The 23,344-nt window shown below is 44.3% G+C and overlaps 2 protein-coding genes across 4 annotated transcripts; both read left to right on the top strand.

Moving 5' to 3' along the window:
- Positions 1-257: 257 nt before the first annotated feature.
- Positions 258-9,199, top strand: F7 (coagulation factor VII). The gene is made up of 8 exons (XM_010130108.2): positions 258-340; positions 2,568-2,728; positions 3,316-3,340; positions 3,434-3,547; positions 4,349-4,489; positions 7,270-7,376; positions 7,871-7,991; positions 8,193-9,199. The coding sequence occupies exons 1-8, from the start codon at positions 271-273 to the stop codon at positions 8,729-8,731; spliced, it is 1,278 nt and encodes a 425-aa protein (XP_010128410.2). The 5' UTR covers positions 258-270; the 3' UTR covers positions 8,732-9,199.
- Positions 9,200-11,116: 1,917 nt separating this feature from the next.
- On the top strand, positions 11,117-23,344 carry LOC104477926 (coagulation factor X). Of its 3 annotated transcripts, none has more exons than XM_086770255.1 (8): positions 11,117-11,248; positions 13,577-13,737; positions 15,092-15,116; positions 17,815-17,928; positions 19,013-19,153; positions 20,001-20,254; positions 21,077-21,194; positions 21,980-23,344. In XM_086770255.1, exons 1-8 carry the CDS (start codon positions 11,179-11,181, stop codon positions 22,525-22,527), a joined length of 1,431 nt encoding a protein of 476 aa, XP_086626381.1. In that variant the 5' UTR covers positions 11,117-11,178; the 3' UTR covers positions 22,528-23,344. The 3 variants fall into 3 exon arrangements, with proteins under 3 accessions (XP_086626381.1, XP_086626372.1, XP_086626391.1); XM_086770246.1 differs by having other exon boundaries at positions 17,812-17,928; XM_086770265.1 differs by having other exon boundaries at positions 11,167-11,248; positions 13,643-13,737; positions 17,812-17,928.

Raw genomic sequence — 23,344 nt, 5'->3', positions numbered from 1 at the left:
AGAGTAGCAGCCTGTGTAATCAGCAGAGTCTTTGCACAGGTCAGGAGAGCATGCTTCAAAGGCAAGCTCCCTGCTTGTGTGAAAAGGGCACGTTGCAGGATTTGCATGTGCCCTTCTGCTCAGCTTGCCGGGCTGTCATGGATCTTTTTCTGTTTCCATGACTCGCCGGCCCCTCCTCTGGCTCCGAGCACTTGAAGCTGAGCTCTTTGGCCAAACAGTCCTTGCTGAAATGTCAATACAGTACCGGGACGCTGGCTCGCAGGGTTCATCATGGTTTCCAGGCAGCCTGTGGCTCTGCTTCTCTGCTTTCCACTACTGATTCCTCTTTCTCTGGACGCAGGTATGTCGTAGGATATGGCTGTAATTATGTTTGCTGGCAATGGACCTCTCTGCTGCTACTCAGGTGTAATTCTCAATGCAAGTTCTGGTGCTGTTGCCTATTTGTCCTGCCTCTGGTTGTGCCTGTGAGTTACTCTGAGGCTCTTGTTTGCTTTCAGTGAGGGCATCCACACGCTTGTTTTGCCAGCTAAGGAAAAGCACCCCTAGTCTGCTAAGTGAATCTGTTCCCTTAGAGTGGATATACCTTCAGCTGTCTGCCCACTGGGTGAAAACAGGAACTTCGGTTTATTGTTATTTCATGTTGAACTGTGGTATTTTTCATAGCAGAGACTCAATAATCTGTCATTTGACTGATGAGAAATTAAAGAGGTGAGGATCCACCCTCTTTCAGCAGCAGTAGAAGGCAGTGAGGTGGTAGCTCTAGTACGTGTCTGAAAATCAGCTCCCAAATGAATAAAGCAGCCCCAGCGCTTTCAGATTCCTGGTTAGCCATTGACTGGGTCTCCCACACTGAAGTGAACAAAGCGGGGAAAAAGTACGTAGCAAAGTCTAAATTTTTCCAACATAAACAAGTGGAGAACGCCAAAAGCAGGAGGGTGTCCTCAGCCACGCGTCCAGTCACACTCCTCTGTCGGAGTCCGTGCCTGTGCACTGACATGTGTGTCATCTATCTGCAGTGTAAGGACAGTTACAAGCCTTTAAAGAAAGCCATATTAAATGTATGTGGCCTGACTTTGAAATCAACGCAAAAAAACCCAGCTGACTTTCCTACAATGGGCTTATGAAGCACCCAGAGATAAATGGGGGTAGATGCCCCATCCTTGGAAACATTCAAGGCCGGGTTGGACAGGGCTCTGAGCAACCTGATCTGGTTGGAGATGTCCCTGCTCCTTGCAGGGGGGTTGGACTGGATGGCCTTTAAAGGTCCCTTCTGTAATTCTAAATTAAATGCACACCACACAATACTTTATTCCTTCAAGTAACTCTGAAATACAGGGAAAATGACCACTATTTTAAATGTAATTCGACAAATGTTCTGCTAAGACACAAATGTTTAGAGACATTTAGAGACCAGACTGGAATAAACCCTCTCATGATTTATGTTTGTGTGCATCTCGGTGAGGAAACATGAGTCTTGTGCTTCGGTGACCATCTCAGGGCCCTTCCATCAGGTAGGAGGTAATTTCCACTCTCTTGGTGGTCACGTAGTGGAGAATGACCTGGAAGAAAGGCAGGCAAATATACATGAGTCTCAATCCCCAAATCTAGCCAGTTGAAATAGTTACAAGTGCTGAAATGTAGGTTGTTGTCATGAAGCTCCAAATCCCCTACTGACGTGGAGGAGAAAAAAAAAAGCAAAATGAATTATTTCAAGACTTGTTCTGTGTAGTACAGGGAGCAACAGTACACCGCCGCACTGAGACTTATTTTTCATTACCCTGAATTATACCAGGGGTGGACAGGGCAGGCATAGCTGTGTGATGTGCTTGTATCCTGAAGCTGACGAACAGATCAGCGTGGTGACAATACCGTCGCTCTTTCAGTGCACACTTCTGTCAGCTGGAAGCTCTACAATGTCAGCTCTGCTGATGTCTGCTATCAAACCTGTGTGCCCAATGTCTTTCCAAAGCACAGCAGAGACCCACAGGGAGAAGAGTCCCATGGCTGTGGTCTGTGGTGCTGACAGCACTAAAGAGAAATATATTAACACAGTGGTTTGAAAATTGTGGTCTGCTAGTGGTGGGCTAAGTCCCTTGCACAGGTCCAAAAAGCGAAGGAGTGTGAGATAACACATGACTGTGGGTGAAGGGCTGACTGTGGTCCCCCTGTCACCAAGTGACTAACTGTGGCAAGTACAGAAAAATCAGGTGTCACCATGCACCTCAGTGCTACATAAAGCGACACAGACTTTTCAGCTGCTAGAATTGAAAGAAACGGTGCTGTGCACGTTGACACCTACTATACAGCTTTAGGAGTCGCTGACATGTGCCACCAGTGTAACACACCATCTTCTCCTATGCTCTGGACTTCGTAAAATTCATGTGCCGCCACTTCACCTGGGAGGCAGGCCAGAGAAAGGAGGCTCTTTCGCATTTGCCCATTTCTTTTCTAAACCGTCTCAGAAAAAGCTTGGGAAGCAGAAAAGCTTTCAGGGAAAGTCGTGCCTCCATCCTCTCTGTCTGGAGAGCCCAGCTGTACAACAAACAGAACATGCCGCTGTTTTTCAGTCTTTCTAAAGCAGGAAGAGGCAAGCAGCGTTTTGCAAAGGCAAAGACGAGCCAACAGCTTCTTTGAAGAGATAAAACTGGGGTCGTTAGAGCGAGAGTGCATGGAAGAGAAGTGTTCCTTTGAGGAAGCAAGAGAGATTTACCATGATGATGAGAGGACAGTAAGTAACACGGGGCTGGGTGAGCGCTCGCTGTCAGATGGACTCCCCCCCACCAAGGGTGTGCTTTGACACTTTAAACCATGAGAGAAAAAAAAACCCACTGTGTCCTGCTGTTTGCATCTTTCTTTTATATTTATAGGAGGACACGCAGCAGCGGAGTGAGTTGCAGGAGGGCATACTGCATGGGATGCCCCAAGCAGTACCGACCTGGGGGGGTGGGAAAGTGGATGCTCCCAAAGTTGTCTTCCCAGGCCCACAGTAACTCCTGGCCTGACAATATCTTAAATTACCTTAAATTGTTATATTGTGCAACACCTGTTTCTGTCAATCCCACCTCAACTATACAGAGGTTATTGATGGATATCCTACTTGCATGTGTTACACAGTGCCCTTCCTTATTGGTATATGAAAATAATGTAGAATGTAGGAAATTATGTAGAATATTTTACGGATACCAACTGTCAGAATTTATAAAGGCACAAAGGGCATCACTGTGGCTGCCTATAACCCCTCCTGTGCTACAAGGGTTGTAGGACTTAACCTAAGATAATTTTCCTTTAATTAAATCTCACATCTTTTTCTTCCAGACAGAGTTCTGGCACATCTATTCCGGTACGATCGTTCAGGATGTTCTAGCAGTGGTGAAAACGCCCCCGCTGCCGCAGCTCCTCATGTGAGCTGGACTGACACTGAATGTTTTTACAGACCCCAACCAGTGCGACTCCAACCCCTGTCAGAACGGTGGGAGTTGTGACGACCAGTTTCAGGATTACGTTTGCCGCTGTCCTGTCGAATATGAGGGCAAAAACTGTGAAAAAGGTCAGCTCTGGCATAGCTTAACAAAATAAAAATGTCGTTATTCATTCAAATGCAAGGCATTGAGGTAAACAGTACCAATCATTATCATTCTGCATCACTCCAGCAGTGACAGCTACTGTCCACGCTGCCTGCGGTGTCGTGTGATGGATCTAACCAGCTGGCAGTCAGGCACCACAAGCCAGCAAGACAATTATTACTCTTTGATGACTTTATAAAAAAAAAAAAAATTGCCTTTTGAGCACCATCTGAGAGAAAAGGAGGATTTTTTTTTTCCTACCCAAATGTTGAAGTTACTTTGACTTAGAAGCTGGGTGCAGTATGTGAAGGAGAACTACACTGCATATGCATCGTACAAAGCCCGAGAGAACAGATCCAGTGGTTAATGAAGTCAGTGTACGCATGTTGACTGCTACACATGCTGAGCCCAAAAAAAACTTGTCAAGTTTAACCTGGCAGTCTCAGTGGTCATCCCAGAGCATCCTTCTGCCAAACGGCAAAATACAAAAGAGTTATAATTTTTCAGTCATATACTACGATGATTATCACACAATTGTAACACCTCCAGACAGCTCAGATATTGTATAAATGCAGACTGATTTAATTTTAGGTGGGTGTTTCTTAGGCACAGACTTTTTCTCCCTAATCCCTGAAGACCTATGTCTACCTAGCTTTTGCCAAATAGAAGGCGCTTTTGATGCAGTCGCCGTACATAAACCACAGAAATCTGCTTTGCTGCCTTGCTGCCTTGTTAAGCACCAAAATCCCCATTTGGAAACCTAAATGCTCTTTCTCTGATTTTAGCCATGGCTGACAAACTGAAGTGCATTTACGACAACGGTGGCTGTGAACAGTACTGTACTGACCAGCAGTGTGAAAAACGAGTGTGCTTCTGTGCAGATGATTATGCTCTAGCGAGCGATGGCGTGTCCTGCATTCCTCAAGGTAAGATACTACCAGCCCGATGCTGCGTCTCAGGCAGCTCTGGAAGAAAAATTTTCAACACGTACACATCAGGAGGTGCAAGGTATAACCCTTGGCCACCAGCTCCCCACCTCTTCTTCAAGGGCAGAGTCAAGAGCAGTAGGTTTGGGCTTCTGGTGGAAATTAGACACCCTGGCAAAGCAGTCAGATAAATGTGCACACGGAGCAAGGAGCACTTTGGACCCCTCTGTCCCGGTCCCATGGGACATGGGAAATTTGAGTTTGAACATCCCACCTGCTAGGACCGAGGAGGGAGTGGAACCCCTGTCTCCTCCTTAGGGAGCACTCTCGACACTGGTCTAGTAGACAAGAACTGAGCAGTGGAGACAAGCCCATGGTGAAGCGGCCTAAATAAAGCAGAGCAGCAGATAGTCAGGGATTTGGGGTTTCTGAGGGGTTTCTTGTGAGTGGAGGAGCTCTGGGCCTCACAAGTTCATTTTTATTTTAGCTTACACTCATGGTGAGAAAATATTTTTGGAGGCAGCACTGTTTTACTGTCGGATCTCCAATCTGAAATTGTGACTATGGATTTTATTACCCTATTTATTTCAGCACAGGAATTGAGAGAGGAAAAGCCTATTAAAACCAAAGAACCATTTTTTTTTTCCTCCTTTTTTTTTTTCCTATTTGGTAGGACCAATACACTTTACGTATTCCTCTAAACACTATGGCTAGATATTTCTCTCACTCATCTGACAAGGTAAATTTCAACTGGGACCAGGGTAGCGCAAGTTAATTATTTTTCCAATACGCAAGCTGGCACCTGACTCGATTGCAGATGCCCACTTCAATTACTTTAATAGAGGGGGAAAAAGACCCCTGGGGATATGAACATAACGGACCGAGCCGCAGGGAGCATGCAAAGTAATTCTGAGGGGTGATGCCCTCCCTACACACACCTCAGTGGAGCACTCATGCAGAGAACTGATAATGACAACCTAGCTCTCAACAACAGCAAGTTCATTAGAAAACAATGTCTACTAATGTGCTTATCCCTTATTAGCAGATTCTGCAATATCACGTGATGGGGAAGCTGCTTTTGTTAAAGACTGAGAACAACAAATTCAATATTCCGCACAAGCTTTTCAGCGTGTCTTCCCTACTAGGAAGATTTATTCGTTGCTGCTTGCTTCTTGGGGACCAAAATACCCATAGCACTGACCATGTGTTGCAACGAGTCCCAACTGTGTAACTGCCAGACTGACAGTCCCTTCACCATCCTCTTGTTAATTCTCACAATGTGCTTGCGCCCTTTCAGACACCCAGACTTGCGTTGCCGTGCATATGGCATGAGAGGGTATGGGTTTTTGTTACACCTATTGATCAGAGGGCTGGAGCACCTCTGCTATGAGGACAGGCTGAGAGAGTTGGGGCTGTTCAGCCTGGAGAAGAGGAGGCTCCAGGGAGACCTTGTAGCGGGCTTCCAGTACCTCAAGGGGGCCTACAGGAAAGATGGGGAGAGACTCTTCAGCAGGGCCTGTTGTGACAGGACCAGGGGAAATGGTTTTAAAATAGAGGGAGGTAGATTTAGATTAGATATTAGGAAAAATTTTTTTACAGTGAGGGTGGTGGAACAATGGAACAGGTTGCCCAGAGAGGTGGTAGATGCCCCATCCCTGGAAACGTTAAAGGCCAGAGTGGATGGGGCCCTGAGCAACCTGATCTAGTGGGGGATGTCCCTGCTCCTTGCAGGGGGATTGGACTAGATGACCTTTGAAGGTCCCTTCCAACCCAAACCATTCTATGGTTCTGTGATTCTATTCTGATCTTTCACCAGCTGCCACCAAAGAGCTAGTCCTGTAAAAGCTTGATGCCACCTTCGCATCAGGTGAAGTAATTAGCACATTGAGGCTATTACAGATCTGTGATGTCGCGTTCAGCTCAGCATAGACTGTAGGGCCCTGGCTCCCAACGTGACAGAGAGTGAGCACTCAGTGTTATCACAGAGTGACTGCTGGATGGAAGGGACGGTGTGTTCAGTTAAGGCACAGCCAGATGGCACAGAAAACGTCCCAAAGATGGACCCTCTTCTTCTTGAAAGGAAAACTCTATTGGGTGAAGGACGTACTGAAAGCACCAAGGCTTCCTCTGCACTGTAGCTCAGTCCTCAGGACTTGATTCTCTTATTGCCAATCTTCACACATGTGCTCAGGTTAAAAATGGACCTTAGACTGAGATGTGCAAGTCCAGAAGAATCAAAGACGACCTGGACCCAAGCAAACTAGGCACGGTCTGCCAGAAGGCATGCCAGAAGACATAGTGTCTGATTTTAGGAGATCTTTAGATCCACCAAAACAAGTGACAGCAAGCTGCACATCTCCTGCTTAAGCCTGTGTCTCACCATGCCATGGATGTTGTGCACTTGGTACAAATGAGCTAAGCAGGGTTGCTGAAAATATGTAGACTACAAAACTTGACAGAGTCACTTCTGGCTCATTGTATTGGCATGTATCTTAGGCAGGTATATTGTTTGCAGACTCCTCTGGCAGGTGAATCTACGTCAATGATAATGTATGGGCCTCCACTGTATTTGTAAAAGCATTTCTGCCTGTTTTCAAACAAAAAGACTACTTAATTGCTGAGCTGCTTTAAATTACTTTTAAGAACCCACGCTCCCCAACTAGAAACCAGTTTTTCAGCTAATTTAACTTCAATGAAGACCTTACACGTTTTGCTGTGAATTCAGTGCAATAAAAAAACACGCGCTGCCCTTTGGGGTTTTTTTTTTCTTTTTTTTTCAGTGAAATACCCATGTGGAAAAATACCAGTGCTGGCAAAAAAAAATGCAACTGCACGAGGGAGAATTGTAGGTGGCTTAATCTGTCCTCCAGGCGAATGTCCATGGCAAGTGAGTCTTCAGAAATCTTTCATTGCCTTTTTTTTTTTTTTTCCCTTAAATTCATTGTTTTAAATATACCTTAAAAATCCGTAAAAATTGCCAGGTCTGGGTAACCAAATTCCCTCTTCATCTATAGCCAGCAGATCCACCTGTTTCAGTTGTGCATCTTGGCCTTGTTCTGGAGTGCCTGCTTTCATAGGAGTGGAGTGGTAACACAACCTCCTCCATCTCCTGACCCCTTAGTCGTTACCCTTACTGCTACCAAGAATTTTAGTTGGAGTGTGCGGGGATATGTTCTTGGCCATAACAGGCAGAGTCCATACTACAGGATAGAGAAAATGTCAATGGGAAGACTCCCCTGCCTAAATTCTCCAGACAATCAGCGCCGTATTCTCAAACACAGTTGCATGAAGTGACAGAAAGAAGCAATACAAAACCTGGCTACTGAGGGTCAGGTCAAGTGCACATTTGATGTAAGACATAAATTTGTTTTATGTTGGCAGGCCCTTATACTACAGAATCAGAAAGAAAACTGTGGCGGTACCCTGCTTTCCCCAGAGTGGGTGGTCACTGCAGCTCACTGTTTGGAGTACGTTCACCCTGTACAGCTTCGAGTCAGACTGGGTATGTATCTTCCCTTCCTTCTACTGTCAAGTTCTGGTGGCAGCTTCTCACCCTGACAAACCAAAGGAGCACAGAAAACACGCAGGCTTTGGTAGTATAAGGGGTCCATAAGAGGTGTCAGACTAGAAACTCCATATCTCCTCAAACTTTTGAGGAATCAAGGAGCTGCCTGACATGACCTGCGATTTATAACTTTTCCAGGTGAACACGCAATAAATTATGATGACAAAACAGAGCAAGAAAGTGGAGTTGCCAGGATAATCATTCATGAAGGATACACGAATGGACAAGTCAATAACGATATCGCCCTCCTGAGACTGGAAACACCCGTCAATCTCACCGACTATGTGGTGCCAATATGTTTGCCTGAAAAACAGTTTGCAGTGTATGAACTGTCCTCCATCAAGTTCTCCACCGTGAGCGGATGGGGACGCCTACTAGATGGAGGTGCCACCTCTTCTGTTCTGATGCGAGTTGATTTGCCACGTGTAAAGACACAGGAATGTGAAAAGGAGACCGATTTAAATATTACAGAGAATATGTTCTGTGCAGGAGACCTGGCCGGCAATAAAGACTCCTGCAAGGGAGACAGTGGTGGACCTCATGCTACAAAGTACAAGAACACCTGGTTTCTGACTGGGATTGTCAGCTGGGGAAAGAGCTGTGCTCTTAAAGGCAGCTACGGGGTTTACACAAGAGTATCCAAATACATCGACTGGTTGAAGAAGCACATGGATTAATGATGTTGAACCAGAGCATTTTCAGATCGTGTTATTGTCCCCCAGTCCCTCTGTATTGTTTTCCTACTGCAGCATTCCTTCATTATCTTAGATAAGTAATACATGTGATACCCACAGCACTATTAATGATTTTAACTGAGCCTAATGCCTACTTGAATATATAAAATAACTTCCTTGTCGGTACTGTTTGTAAACTTGCGTGTCTTCTCAAGCTGGCACAGAATGGCCATGACAAGTCTGACACTGAGTCTCTCCCACTCTGCATCCACTTCTGCTACGGGACAGAGCTGGATGCCAACAGAAAGGCTGTCAGCAACACATCAAGCATACCGTGATCCTTCCTCCAGCTACCCTCTCCACTTCTGGTAATCAGTGATGTACAGACTTCCTGAGCCAGAAGTTGCATTAGGTTGAATAGTCATGAATGAACCTGATGTCCATAAACGTGTGCAATCTCTTTCGAACACATGTACGCTTCTGGCTTTCACAACTTCCTATGCTGATGGGTCCTGTAATATAATGATGCAATAGCAGAAGAAATACAAAAAGTATTTATTTTAGGTTATGTTAATGTTGCTTTCTCCAACAGCTGCAGTGGCAACAGGTAGATTTGAGGGGGAGGAACTGTAGACAGTCTTCAGGACAAGAAAGAATGGAAAAGGTTAATTCCACGTTGACAGGTCTGCTACGAAAACTTGACTTTAGTCTTCTTGCACCAAGCATTATTGCGGTAAGGCTACTAAGTGTAATATTTAACCCTATACTTATCAGTGGTGAAGAACACCACTGATTTAATCTTATCTTTGCCTTGGTATTATGTTCATCGATAGAGAAGAGGGCAAATGAAAGGGAATGTTTGTTTCATTTGTTGTTCAGTATAATCTAAATTGTACTCTCTGTCTAAAACCAGAATAGGATAATTGTCTGACCATCTGCAAAACACTGGCCAAAGGCCATTCTCTAAAGCCTTAGTGCATAAATGGTAGAACCTGAAGCACGCTGAAAACACCATCAACTGTACTATTGCAAATGTACCTTCTAATCTAAGCATGAAAACAGTGAAAAGGTGAGGGAGAGAAAACTGACCAGGAGACTAGGAAATAAACAGTTTAAGTATTTTATGAAAAACTTTAACACTTTTGATTCATTCAAATCATGCTGAATATCAGCTCAATCACAAAGCCTTATCAGCAAGGAGGACACTTACCATTGACCATACTCTATTATTAGGGGAAAACATTGACATTATATGGTACATATACCATGCAATACTGAACATCCTATAACCTGCTTTCTGACATAGAAGAATGGTATATTGTTCATTTAAGCAGTGAACTGAATTGGGAAAAGCAGCAAATTCCAGAGATCTGAGAAACAAGGTCTTACAGTATGAAAACATAGCCCAGAGGTTCTCATTACTCCTAAAAGGAAGGTATATATGCCAGCAAAATATATTCCCAGGGAGGAAGGCAACTAGGAGCAGCGATCAGCAAATAAAACCTCATTTTCATTGAGATGAGGTGCTCAGCGTTGCAAAATCATCCCTCCAGACCCCTCAAGCTAGAGTAGTTTTGGTTTTTCCACGCTCCATATGTCTTCTCTGTATGGTTGTATGGTATCTCTCTGGATGATTTCTTCTCTGTAATGTTCCAGTGTAAATATTGACATTTATGACCAAATCATCATCTTGCAGAAAAAGGGCAAAAACGCTGAAAGAAAACAACCAGTAGTAATGGATACACACGGTGATTTTTTTCAAAACAAAGCTGGAGTTTAGGTATATTTTTTATATAATAACATGATTAAACAAGGCAAGAAGATGAAAGAGACCTGGCAGCACGCTCTGGAAGCAGCAAAGACGTGGCCTCCACCCAGCACAACCGAGGGAAACCCCCCCAAAAAAAACGGGAGATGGAAGCCAGCTCCCGTCGAACACCAGGTCAAGGTCACCGGGCCCTGGCTGTCGAAAAGCAGGGAGCCAAGGGGTTACGGTGTCGGGATGTGGGAAATGCAGGTGGGAGCTGCCAAAGGTGGTGGAGGTTTTGGGGCAGGGGCCTGGCTTTGCCCCTGCTCTGCCCGGCGCCGGGCCCCACACCTGCCAATAACCGGGCCAGGCCGACGCTCGCTTATTAAAGTGACGGTTCATTTCCTCTCCCCCGCAAATAAAAGGTACAATTAAAAAAGCTGGCTTCCTTTGGTTTAAAAAAAAAAAAAAAAAAGAGCCTCACAGCCTCATCATCCGGCCGCCCCCTCTCCTGAGAGATCCCGCGGCGGCTTTCCCCCTTCCCCGGCGCTTCCGCTATTTCTAGGCAGGGTGAAGCAACGCCGCTTCAGTCTCTTCCCGCCCTGGGGGGGTGAAGGTTTCGGCTGCCGTCCCGTCCCGTCCCGTCCCATCCGGTCCCTCCGGGTGGCGAGCGGCAGCAGCGGCGGGGGGGCCCCGCGCCACCATGGCCGGCCGCCGGCTGCTCCTCCTGCTCTGCGCGGCGCTGGCGGGACAGCTGCGGGCTGAAGGAGGCGGTAAGGCGGCACCTTTTTGGTGTTTGTTCTGGGGACGGGGGCTCCCCCTCCTCGCAGGCTTGGCGGGAGGGAGTTGCCGGAGGAAGGCGGGAGGTCGCCTGGGTGCGTGAGGGGGGGTAGACCTCCCCGTTCCCGCCGAGGGAGAGGGGCTGTGCCGGCGGGGACCCCAGGGGTCGTCTTCCTCGGCGGGGGGTGCTTGGTTCCCAAACCGGCAGACCTGTCTGCACCTGTACCCACCCTTCACCGCCGAAAGACCCGCCTCGAGGGGCAAGGAGCTGCCCGCGGGGGTCCCTTGGGTCCTTTCTCAGGCTGCTGTGCTTTCCCTCCCCCCCCCCCCCCCCCCCCCCCCCCCCCCCGCTAAAACGGGATTGCCGGCTCTCCCCGCCGTCCGCACCGGGAGGGCCACTGGCCTGGCAGCCCCCGGTGCTCATGTCTGCGAGGAGAAGCCTGGCCCAGGCCTGGTTGGGTGCACTTGGCCATGGAGGGGCTGGGGCGCAGGGCAGGGGAGCGCGTCCAACCACCCTCTGTGCTGCCAGGGTCAACACCAAAGTCCAGAGCAGCCCCAGCAAGTGGGGGTTGTGCAAAGTCATCAACTCTTCCTTCAGTGAGTTGGCCCCCTTAGGCTTTAAAATGAGGTCCTCTGCACGTTTCTGGAACATCCTACTTCAGTTGACCAGCGCCTGTTGCTCCTTGATGTCTCCGAAGAAGGAAGCATGACGGAAGGCTTGGGAAAGAGAACGACCAGCCTGGGAAGACTAACTGGCTAGTTCAAGTTTACAAAAACATCCTCTTGGGCGGGTGATGTGGAGGCAAAGGAATAGAGAGGCGATAACCCCCACCGGCTGCATCCTGTCACTTTCCTGTCACTGTAGAGAGGGATTTAAGGGCAAATAAGATAGTGGGCGAATGAACTAAGAGTTGCTGAGCTAGAAGCTACCAGCACTTACTTTTTGTAAGCCTTCCTTGCAAGGAGCTTTTTCAGAATAAGCGGGGCTCCAAAGTATGCGTGGGCTCTATGGGGTCAATTAATAGCAGTAACATTAGCAGAATTTGGCTCCCTGTGGCTGATCCACCAATTTGAGTGAAAGCAGAGTAAGTCCCCTCTGTCTTTGCTTAGAGGATGTTAAGGTGTATTATCACTGATCAGCTAGTTTATTTATTGCTCAGTTGAGCTGCATGAAGAAGGTACATGCTCCAGAAGGTACGTGCAAGCTGCCCACTGAGTGTGAGCCATTGGCCTTGAAGTCCCATCTGCAGCACTGAAGTCACATCTTCCACATTCCAGTCTGTGGTTGGAAAGTATTTCTTCTCTTTAAATTCCAAGTGTTCAGAACATAATTAAACGCCAGCTTCCAGACTCGGTAAACTTTCCTAGAGCGTATGCTTTTTACAGGGTAGTTGGCAATGTATTTACTCCAGTGTTATTTCTTTTTTTTCCTATCTGGTAATGTGTGCACAAGTCACTGGAGAGTAACAGTGCTGTTCAGCAGGCCAAGTGGCTGAGCTGAGTTTAGTGCCTCTGATCCTTCAGTTTAAGTCAACACCTACCTGCATGTGTCATATCACACATGCTTCTGTGACACCAACCTTTTAAACAAAATAAATCAACCCAGCAAACTGACCTCAGGCTGTACTTTCTTGCTAAAGCTGATGTTAATTTACTCCTGCTCTTTGTTAAATCTTAGAACACGGCTGCCGTAGCTCTACCTGCACAGGAACATTACTGCTGGCAATTGGGAAGTGTTCTTAGGATGGGAGGAAGACCGCAGTGCAGTGCAGTGGGATTTAGGATGGTGAAGGGCAGTAGAACTCATACATGGGCTAGACCATGAAACAGCTTTTCCCATCTGTCAGTAGATATGTTACTGCATCTTGAGTTCATGTGACATTTTGGTTTTGCACCACAAGCCCCTGGAGAAGTTGCTGGTGTTGCCTGATTGTCCTCTTTAAAACCAAATCAAGGAATACATTCTTCCTGGGCTTCAGGGAAAGTCATTCTGATTAAAACTGGAGTCTTCAGCAGGAGCAACAGAAAAGCAAGCCCTCAGTGGCAACGTGCGTATTCTTATTTTTGAGACTAAAAGCAGTAGGAGAGAATTTTGGGTGCCTATCGTTGGTCCTGGAGTCACTGATTCTCAGAGGGAGATTGCTATGAGAGATCCTGAGATGTATCAGTCTGTGTGAGGACTGACCTCACAGGAAATGTTGCTTACAGATAGAGTGGTGAGAGGGTCTGTGTTGGTATTTTTTCCACTTCACTTATTTCTAATGACTCTTTACCGCCAACGAATGTTACCTGCCACCTGTATCATTTTCTCTGTTGTCTAGTATTCATCAAGAAAGAAAATGCCGACAAGTTCTTGGAGAGAACAAAACGTGCTAACTCTTTTTTAGAGGAACTGAAGAAAGGGAATATTGAAAGAGAATGCAATGAGGAGCGCTGCTCAAAAGAAGAAGCAAGAGAAGCCTTTGAAGACCTGGAGAAAACTGTAAGGAATAAACTAATATGAAACAGATCTGTATATTTCATGTTTACAGAATGTCTTCTGAGCTGGGCATCAGAACTTACAAGTTCCAACCCTAACGATTCTATGATTCTATGATTTAAGGCAAAGAATAAATAGTGGTTTTGATGGTCGTTGGAATTGCTAAGGCAATTGTGAGATATTTGACCTTTAAATGATTTGATACCACCCATGTTAGAAATATGTCCGCCCTATCTGCGTGGCATAGCTGAGTGGCGTGACTATGTTCAAGAGTTCTTAGATGGACAGTCTACAGCAAGGTTGAGAAGGTAAATGCTGACGTGGAACTTCATGGGACAGTTTTGCCTGACTTATCTCAAGCAGTGCTTATCATTTTGTGTCTCTCTTTCCAGTATTTGAATTGACAGAATGTATACTGTGGACAGTTCTTACATGCCTTAACATTAAATTGCCCACGTGGAATTAAGTTTGTCTATGTGACTCTTGTGTCACCTGCCCTACCCTGATGGCTGCTTAACTTTAGACAGAAATGCGATCTGCTCCCGAGCTCAAGGGAGAGTTAAAGAGATGGGGCAACTGTGGGGACTGCAGTCAGCAGAAAAGGTACTATTTGAAAACTTGAAGTGACTTGGTGGTGGAGGGGAATTGGGAATATTGGCTGTAGCTTTGTGGCTGTTTAGAACGGCTCTGAAACTGGAGTTAACTTAACCGGAGTTAAGGCCGGATTAATTTCACTTTAGCATTAGTTGCTGGCCAGAATGCTCTTGGAGTGGCCCTGAGATGACCTGGGTGAGGAGTCATGGGTGCATCGCATGAGTACTTCAAAGCTGATCTATAGCAGAACCAGCACAGCCTGTTCTGTCTGGTGACCAGCTGTCACTGAAAAGAACTGTCTTGGACAGACAACATACCTGGAGCCCTTAGTGGACAAAATATTTTTAAATCTCAGGATTTCTGAGGTCCTGATTCATAGGAGTACGGAGAGAGGCAGGGAGACTGAGAATTTGACATTGCAGGAACATGGGTAAATTCAGTCAAAACTGACGGAAAGATACAGTTATGCAGGAAATCAAGTGCTTTACTGAGTGAGTCACATTAAGAAATCTCTAAGGAGTTTTAGATATTTCTACATGAGACTTATTTCTGTAGTGCTGGGCACTATGGATGGATCATATGGTTTAAATTTATTAAATGGTCATAGGAAGCTGCAAGGCACTGTATGTGCCTGTAACTTAAATATTTGTTTTAACAGTTGTTATCCACAAGTATCCTCTTATGAAAGCTCTGAAGAATTCAGTAATTCTCATCTAACTCTTTCTGTCTCCTTTTATTCCCCTTTTCTCACACCTACCTGTAGGAGGAATTCTGGAACGTCTATGTAGGTAAGAAACACTTCACATTAATTTAGAGAATTAAGCTTCCTCATTGCAAGGTTAAAAACTACGCACCTCTTAAGTAACCACTTCCTGCTCCCTTGCTTCCTCTCTTTTCACCATGGGACACCCTCACTTTGTGTTTCCTCTGAAGAAGGAATCTGATTTACTCACTTGCTTGAACCCAGTAGCTTCATTCAAAGGCAAGGTTTGGCTGCCTCCAGTTCCTGGGATGATCTTTGTCTTCTCAAAAAGAAAAAACCAAACAAAGAATAGTGGCCCTGTGCACGCAAAGGACAGTAAGAAGCCGAAACTGAGTGTGTGACTCTGCCAGTCAGTTGCCCTCCAGAGGGGCAGCCCTGGATGGGGGAATTCAAGATACAAAGAGTCACAGGTGAGGGTGGTGCTTAAATGCCGTAGCCAACACAAAGTTATTAAACTGTATTGCACAGTCGCTTGCTAGTTTCTTGTCACCTTCCATGCCAGAGTGTTGTTGATTCCTGTATTACAGAACAGTTTGTGGGATATGTTTTTTTACATAACTATTTGGCATTCAAAGAAGGCATGCCAGTAGATCAGCAGATGCTAGCCATCAGTCTTTTCTGTTTTTTTTTCCTGAAGGTCTGAGTTGTATTTATCAGGGTTCTACTGTTCGTAATCGCTATGCAGAGACAGATTTTTAATGTATCAGTGTTTACTACTGTGTTCTCCTGAAAGTATGTGTCTAGCTTGCATGTTAGGAGGAGCACCTCAAAAATGTTGACCAAAGACAGCTCAGCTTTGTCTTCTGGAGCCTGCACAAAATTGAAGACAGTTGCCGTGAGGAAGATGCAGATGTTCACAATCCTCGACGCAGGAGATGAACTCTGCAACCTACAGGCTGACATTTCAAGCAAAGCCTGTGTCAGTGTTGCAGTGAACAGCAGTGGAAAATTTCAAAGCGTTTTCTTATGAGAATACAGCATTACATCAGTGCCAGTGCTCTTCGCAGAAATGCCAGTTTCATACATTTGAAACCACAGTCCACAAGTGCTTTATTGGTGTTCAGAAATACTGAAAACCACAGCTGCCCTCAGCCAACTTACTAGAGCAATTCATTCACGCTTCCTTTTTCAGTAGGGGATTATGCAATGCCTTTGTGCAATATTGCTCTAAAACTTATTACCACCATGGCAAAAGCTAAACAAGCACAGTTTCTAACAGCGGGATGCTGCTTAGCTAAGACCGCTACAGAACGGAATGCTCTGACGCTGCAGAGGAGGCAGAAACCAGGAGCTGTGCTGCAGGCCTTCAGTCTGCCTTTCTTTTGGTAAATGGTGGTCTTGCCTTCCTTCCTGAGGGATGGACGTCAGTCTTCTACACCTCAGTGGTGGACCACACAGACGCAGCATATGGAGCGCTGTTGGGTTTGGCCATGTGCAGGTACAGAAGGGATGTTGAGGTGTGAGGGGAGTACACAGAGCCCAGCAGATCTACCCGCATAAAGTTGAAGCAGATGAGGTCACAGGCAAGAGCCGCCATGCAGGGTGGCAAGCTGGATCCTTAGGAAGAGCAGCTTCTTGCATCTTGCCTCCTCTGTGGGCATTGCTATTCTTCCAGCTGCTCCAAACAGGGGCAGAACAGGTGGTACAACACAGAAATTTGAAGACTCTATTATCTAAAGCAATGAATTATTAAGCAAGTGTCATTTCTGCGGATAGCCTCCTTATCGTACAGCACAGAAGAACCCAGCAGGGTCACGTGATGGGGGAACACATTTTTTAGAGCAGGTCACTAGATGGGAGGGACCGTGGCAGCAAGCATCAGTGCAGGAGTGAGATGGCTTTGTGGGGGTGGGAGAAAGGGCTGCTATGGGGAACATGCCTCCAAACGCAGCGCAGCCTCACCGTCCTACGAGTAACTGAATTTGTGAGATACATGTGGCTGGGGCCCTGGGGTTGGGTCAGCCAGTTGTGTCCAGGTCACAGAAAGGAAGAAAGGCTGCAGAATTACCTTTCAAATGTGGGAGATCCCGGCGCAGGTCTGGGGAGCGTGAGATAAGAGCTAATTTTTTGAAGCTCAAGTTCATACCTCAATGGATACAATGGAACAGCTTTAGTACTGTAAGCAGCATAAAACAGGAATTTGGCCTGCATGAATTTAGCAGGGCTTAGTAAAGCACTTTGTTTTGTTTTGTTTTGTTTTGTTTATCTTCCGATTAATATGCTGGTGTCTGTTTCTTTAAATGAACAGCACTGCAGGCAAAAGACACACAGAAGGGATGAGATGACCTTTAAAGAAATAAAAGTTTAGTTGTCATTATCATGTGGAAATTGTAGGGAAATGCAAGAGGCCAAAAGATTTGTATCTTTAGACAGTAGCTGCAATGTAGAAATGTCCTCTCTGCTTTTACAGCTGTCACTGTAAATGATGTATATTCTAACTATAATATATTACTTTATCTTCCGACAAAATAAGGCTTGTGTATGCTCTGTCATACAGTAGCTACCAAAAACAGATTGCAAAACTGAGGATATGTATATGAGTCATCACTGATTTGGAATTATTGCATTTCTGCTCCTTGTTCCATCTGGAATGTGGCAACTCACAGAACATACGTTTTAAAAGGAAAGATGAAAGCATTCTTATTAAAACTGACACCCCTTCAGAGTTCACTGAAAATCCTTACACCCTGACAATAATTTTGGTTTTTGATTTGTTTCAGTAGATGGGGACCAGTGCAATCCAAATCCTTGTCAATATGGTGGACATTGTAAAGATGGAATTGGTTCCTACACTTGCTCATGCTTGGATGGTTATCAAGGCAAGAACTGCGAATTTGGTAGGTTTCTGCTTTAGAGAACTGTGGCAGTGAATTTCCCAGAGAGCTGAAATATAGAGTTAACTCTTTCTGCACAAGCAATATTTGCTTTTTGGATGAGTGTATAGAATAGGATGGCAGTCAACCATGATTTGGAGGACAGTACTAGAAACACAAAGCCCTGGTAGCTCTACAGCTGGGTGAGAATCATAGAATAGTTTGGGTTGGAAGGGACCTTTAAAGGTCGTCTAGTCCAACCTGACTGCAAGGAGCAGGGACATCTCCAACTGGATCAGGTTGCTCAGAGCCCTGTCCAACAGTGAATGCTCTGAAGTGACACTTACTCCAAAGAAAGCCCTGTTAATTGTGATAGTGCCTCTTTACTTGAGCTTGAATCCCCAAAACATGATGATAAAACTAAGACGCATAGGATTCTTGCAGCTGGTGTCAAAGAACCTTTACTCCAAGTACAGAAGTACAGCCTCCCTGCTCAGCTGACGGTAGTGAAGAACCAAAGTAAACTGATTTCAGTAGACAATGCAGACTTTTTCAGCATTGCAAGGAATCATTTATTTGCATATAAATCCTTCCTGAGTCTCACTTTTGTGGCATACAGCTATTACCCTAATAATGTCGTTGGAGCATGTATTGGTAGCCCAGAATTAAGAGTGGTGAGCCCTGAGTAAGACAATGTGAAACTGAAGTTCAGACGCAGGACTGTGCAGAGTGATGAGGAGTTGAGTTTTTTAAGGCAGGAGGGAGGAATTGTGTGAGGATTTACCAATATCTGGGCTCCTCTGGGTTTTTGTCCACTCTTCCACTGTCATTTTGTCTCTGCTTTTTTAAGCTCGCCATGGCATGGCCACGGGGCCCACTTGGACTTGGCAAGCATGATCATGCAGAGGATGTGACTGCTTTGTGACTGCTTTGTTCAGGCATAAGCTAATGTTAGTCACTCGTGTTGTTACTAAGATGTGCTCCAGGTGTTTTCCAGGTGGAGTTACAGATCCTGTTTAAAGAGTGCAGTTTAATTTCATGAGCTTTGAGATCTGCTGTGAAGTCAGTGTTCATTTACGGTTTTTCTCCAAACTTACCTCTTTTACAGTCATACCCAGGTACTGCAAAATAAACAATGGTGACTGTGAGCAGTTCTGCAGCATCAAAAAAAGTTTGCAGAAGGATATTGTGTGTTCCTGTGCAAAAGGGTATGTTGTAGCAGAGGATGGCAAACACTGTGTTGCATCAGGTATGAAGCCACGTAATAAACTAATAGCAATGGTGAGACTTGTTTCACAGTTAAAGAATGTCTTTTGAACCGTCAGTATTCTGCATGACATAGTTTTAACACTGAGGCCAACTAATCTGTATTTCCAAAGCTTTCCATGTGTGAGGTGATGTAATGGACTTATCAAAATCTAGCTGATTTGGAACCCTTTGCAAGGTGCCTTTCACAGAATTACCTGAGTTAACTCCACTGCTGACAGAAGAAAAGTGATTGGAATCTCATTTACTTAAACACTTACACTCCATATAAAATAGCAGCTCACAAAAACTTTTCTAATTTAGATTTCAATTAACCTAATCTCATAATAACTGATTATATTAAATAATTATGATTAATGCTATTTACATTTGTACAGTTTTGTTGTATTTCAACAAACCTAGGAGGAGGAATAAGTCAACCAGATACTCATGATGTCGTGTTTTGTATCCTTTATAACTGATAATAAATTGCTGTCATGAGCTGTATTATTCCTAAAATAAAATACTTCACTCAGTTTCCTAATTAAGATTATTTTAGTAAGAGCATGTACATGACTATAGCAATTTAAACAATTGAAGATGATGTTTTAAATTTTAAATACTTTGAAAATACTGTCCAGAGACTGAGCCTACAAACAAGTTTTAGGACTACAAAACTGGCTTTCATTTTTCAAACCATCTAGTCTTCCTCCTTTGTTGTGTGTGCCAAGGTTTTTACTAGTGTTTTGAATTTGCATTAATTGATTTGTTGTGAGTTGATGTTGTCCAGGAGTTTCCTCTTGTGCTGGTGTTTCTGTCCTTCTCTAATTATAGTATTCTTGTCTTTACAGTAAAGTATCCTTGTGGAAAAGTTTTTGTGAAAAGAAAAAAAAGGTCAATTGTTTTACCCACTGATAATAGCAATGTAACTAGTGATCAAGATGGCCCTGCCACAAACGGAACCATTTTGGAGGAGGACATTGTTACTACTACTACAGAAAGCCCAACCCTCCGTCCTGGCAATGAAACAAGTCGTAAGACTCCGTATGTCCATATCAGGATAGTAGGTGGTGAGGAGTGTCTTCCTGGTGAATGTCCGTGGCAGGTAAATCTGGTGTTTCTGCTCATGTAAGCAGAACATGTTTCTGAGGGAAAGCATACAATTGTTCATTTAACCTGGTTGCCTTCTGAATGTTACCCGTGTAGTACGCCATTTGTAGCTGGAGGTAGCTGAATTGCGTGAACCTAGGCACTTAGATGTGCGGTTCTGCAAACTGCAGCCTTAAAATATCAAACTGAAAGTCTTTGTGCAATGCTAGATGGTGCTTCTTAACCTGTCACCAGAGAGGGCTTTTGAGTCATGCTAGTCTACCATTGTCATTTTTGCAGGTTATATTCCAGTTTTGTATGCTGGTAGTTCTTTCAGGTAGCATACCTAGTGAGCAGGTCAAAGAAAGCATGCATTTGCTTCACAAACACGCTTTCATATCTAAGTTTTCCTCTTGAGTTTGGACCAGCCAAAATGAGTTCCTGCATTAGGGACACTAAGGGGGAGTCAAATGGGAACAGAACTTGGGCAGGAATTTTTTGGGGTGGTGAGACCAAGGGATGCGGTGATTTGGGGGCTGCACTCTTCTTGCTCAATCAGTCAAGCATCTTGTTCCTAAAAGACATAACTGAGCACTGTGGGTGAGGTGACATGGAAGCCAAACATCTACATCACGTAAAGACAATTGAGACTCTGTAGCAGTCATGCCAATCTGTGGCATATGCATGTGTGCATGCAATATTAGGAGACACCTGCAGAGTAGTACATGTTGTAGTAATAAGCACGTATGTAGTGTGCAGGGAAATCAATTACCTGTTTATAGCTCGCTGAAGTTAAACTGTTCCTTGTAATTCTGCACTTACCACTTTTCTCTTGCAGGCTGTTCTGTTAAACGAAGAAGGGGAAGAGTTTTGTGGTGGAACTATTTTGAATGAAAATTTTATACTTACTGCAGCTCACTGTATGAACCAATCTAAAGAAATCAAAGTTGTTGTTGGTAAGCGGTTATTTATTTTACTTCTATGATGTTTGAGTATGTGTTGCAAAGTGTGCTCTAAATCTTATGTGAGATGTACTCGTATTACTTTATTTGTTATAGTTTGTTACTTTGTTGTTGTTGTTTTGCTTTTAATAATTTTTTGTTATTGTGGGAATTCTGCTTTGTAATAATAGGGGCAGCTAATGTGGAAGGTGATAATGGTGCATGCCTTTCTTCTTTGCCAGCTAGTTGGAAGTGATTAAGAAATGTTCTAAAAGTGTTGGCTAGTGTTGTGTTCTGAAGCGTACAGACTTGTTTCTGCAGGAGCACTTAGGAAAGCTATGACACATTGACTAGAGGAAGAAGAAAGGAACTCAGATGATGACTGCTTTACTTCTGAGGCATGATACTATATCAACACAACTTTATATTTGCACTGTTTTAGTCTTGACCCAGAGCAGTTTCTCTTCCTTGATATAAGCCAGCCTCAAGCTCCTGTAAGAGCTTCCACCCAAAGTTACATTAGTTTAGCTGAATCAGTTTATGCCTTTACTTAAAGTGGTACAAAACTCTCCATAGACAAAAGCTCGAGACTGAAACTGATCCAGGTTCTGCTAATAAATATCGCAATACATTTTTAAAGTTTATTTGTATGGTATAAAGGCTTAGGTAAAGTGTTGGGAATAGGTATACTACTCTACTCCTTTATCAAGTTTGTTCTTTATTTCTCCTCCTTTATCAAGATTGTTCTTAATTTCTTATACTATCTCCATATTAATGATCCTTTTAATAATCTTGTACAGGTGAAGTGGACAGAGAAAAGAAAGAACAGTCTGAAACGATGCATAACGTAGACAAAATACTTGTTCACTCTAAATACATTGCCGAGACTTACGATAATGACATAGCCTTGATAAAGCTGAAGGAACCTATAACATTTTCTGAGTACGTGATTGCAGCATGCCTCCCAGAAGCAGACTTTGCTAATGAAGTTCTGATGAACCAAAGATCCGGGATGGTTAGTGGCTTCGGGCGTGAATTTGAAGGTGGACGACTATCCAAAAAACTGAAAGTACTTGAGGTCCCCTATGTTGATAGGAGCACTTGCAAGCAATCCACTAACTTTGCAATAACAGAAAACATGTTCTGTGCTGGTTATGAAACAGAACAAAAAGATGCTTGTCAAGGAGACAGTGGAGGCCCCCATGTAACCAGATACAAGGATACTTATTTTGTTACTGGAATTGTTAGCTGGGGAGAAGGATGTGCAAAGAAAGGCAAATATGGTGTCTATACCAAAATGTCCAGGTTCTTACGCTGGGTAAAAACAGTCATGAGACAAAATTTGTAGTGATGTGGCTCATGAGCCTTCTGTTAGCTAACAAGGTGCAGTTTCTGCAACGGGAACTTTATTCTATTTTTTTTTCAACCACATCTGCTGAATTTGTTTTGAGAGGCGATTCCTTAAAGTTATGGTGCTGCTTCTTTTTGTTCTGTTCCTGGCTTTAAGCACGTATATGCAGACTGCTGGTGTTATGTTGGATTTGTACAATGGGGGGTTTTCCGCAGACAAAATGGCTGCTCAGTGGAGTCTTTTGTTTTCTTGTTTGGTTATTTTTATATTGCCATTTTAGTTCCTGTCTGTTTGCCCAAGTGCTTCCACCAGAGGCTCCTGGACATAATATGAGCCGCCACTAATCATTATTAAAGTTTGAAGGACAGGACTTCAGTTAATCCTCATATTGCAGCCAGCTGGCTCAGTAGGGAGTTTGTTATTACTAGAGCTGTTTAGCTTCTACCTGCAGATGTATTTAGAAGATTAAGGGAGCAAGGAAGCTTGCTTCATAAAAGCTGAGACACAAGTAAGTATTCGACATGTGATGCTAAGTAACCACATATTCCACAAAATTGCCTGCTTAGGTCACAGCAGCTAATTAAAATGGGGTTTTGCTTTATATGGATTGTACTTCACTTTAGTTTAAATTGAAGACTTCTGTTCTGCTCATCAGAAAAAAAAAAAAGTACATTTTCACTGTTTTCTGTATCGTGTTCTCCATTGTGTATGGCTGAGGATTGGAAAGCTCCTTGCATGTGTAGTTGTTCTAGGTGTTTCTGTAAGGTGCAATATTGATGTACACCAGCATTTGAAATAAAACATTATTTCTTTT

Source organism: Chlamydotis macqueenii, chromosome 1 (genome assembly GCF_036417535.1).
Source record: "Chlamydotis macqueenii isolate bChlMac1 chromosome 1, bChlMac1.mat, whole genome shotgun sequence".
NCBI classification, from domain to species: Eukaryota; Metazoa; Chordata; class Aves; order Otidiformes; family Otididae; genus Chlamydotis; species Chlamydotis macqueenii.
The sequence above is the reverse complement of the archived record's forward strand: the minus strand, read 5'-3'. Positions and strand labels throughout refer to the sequence as shown.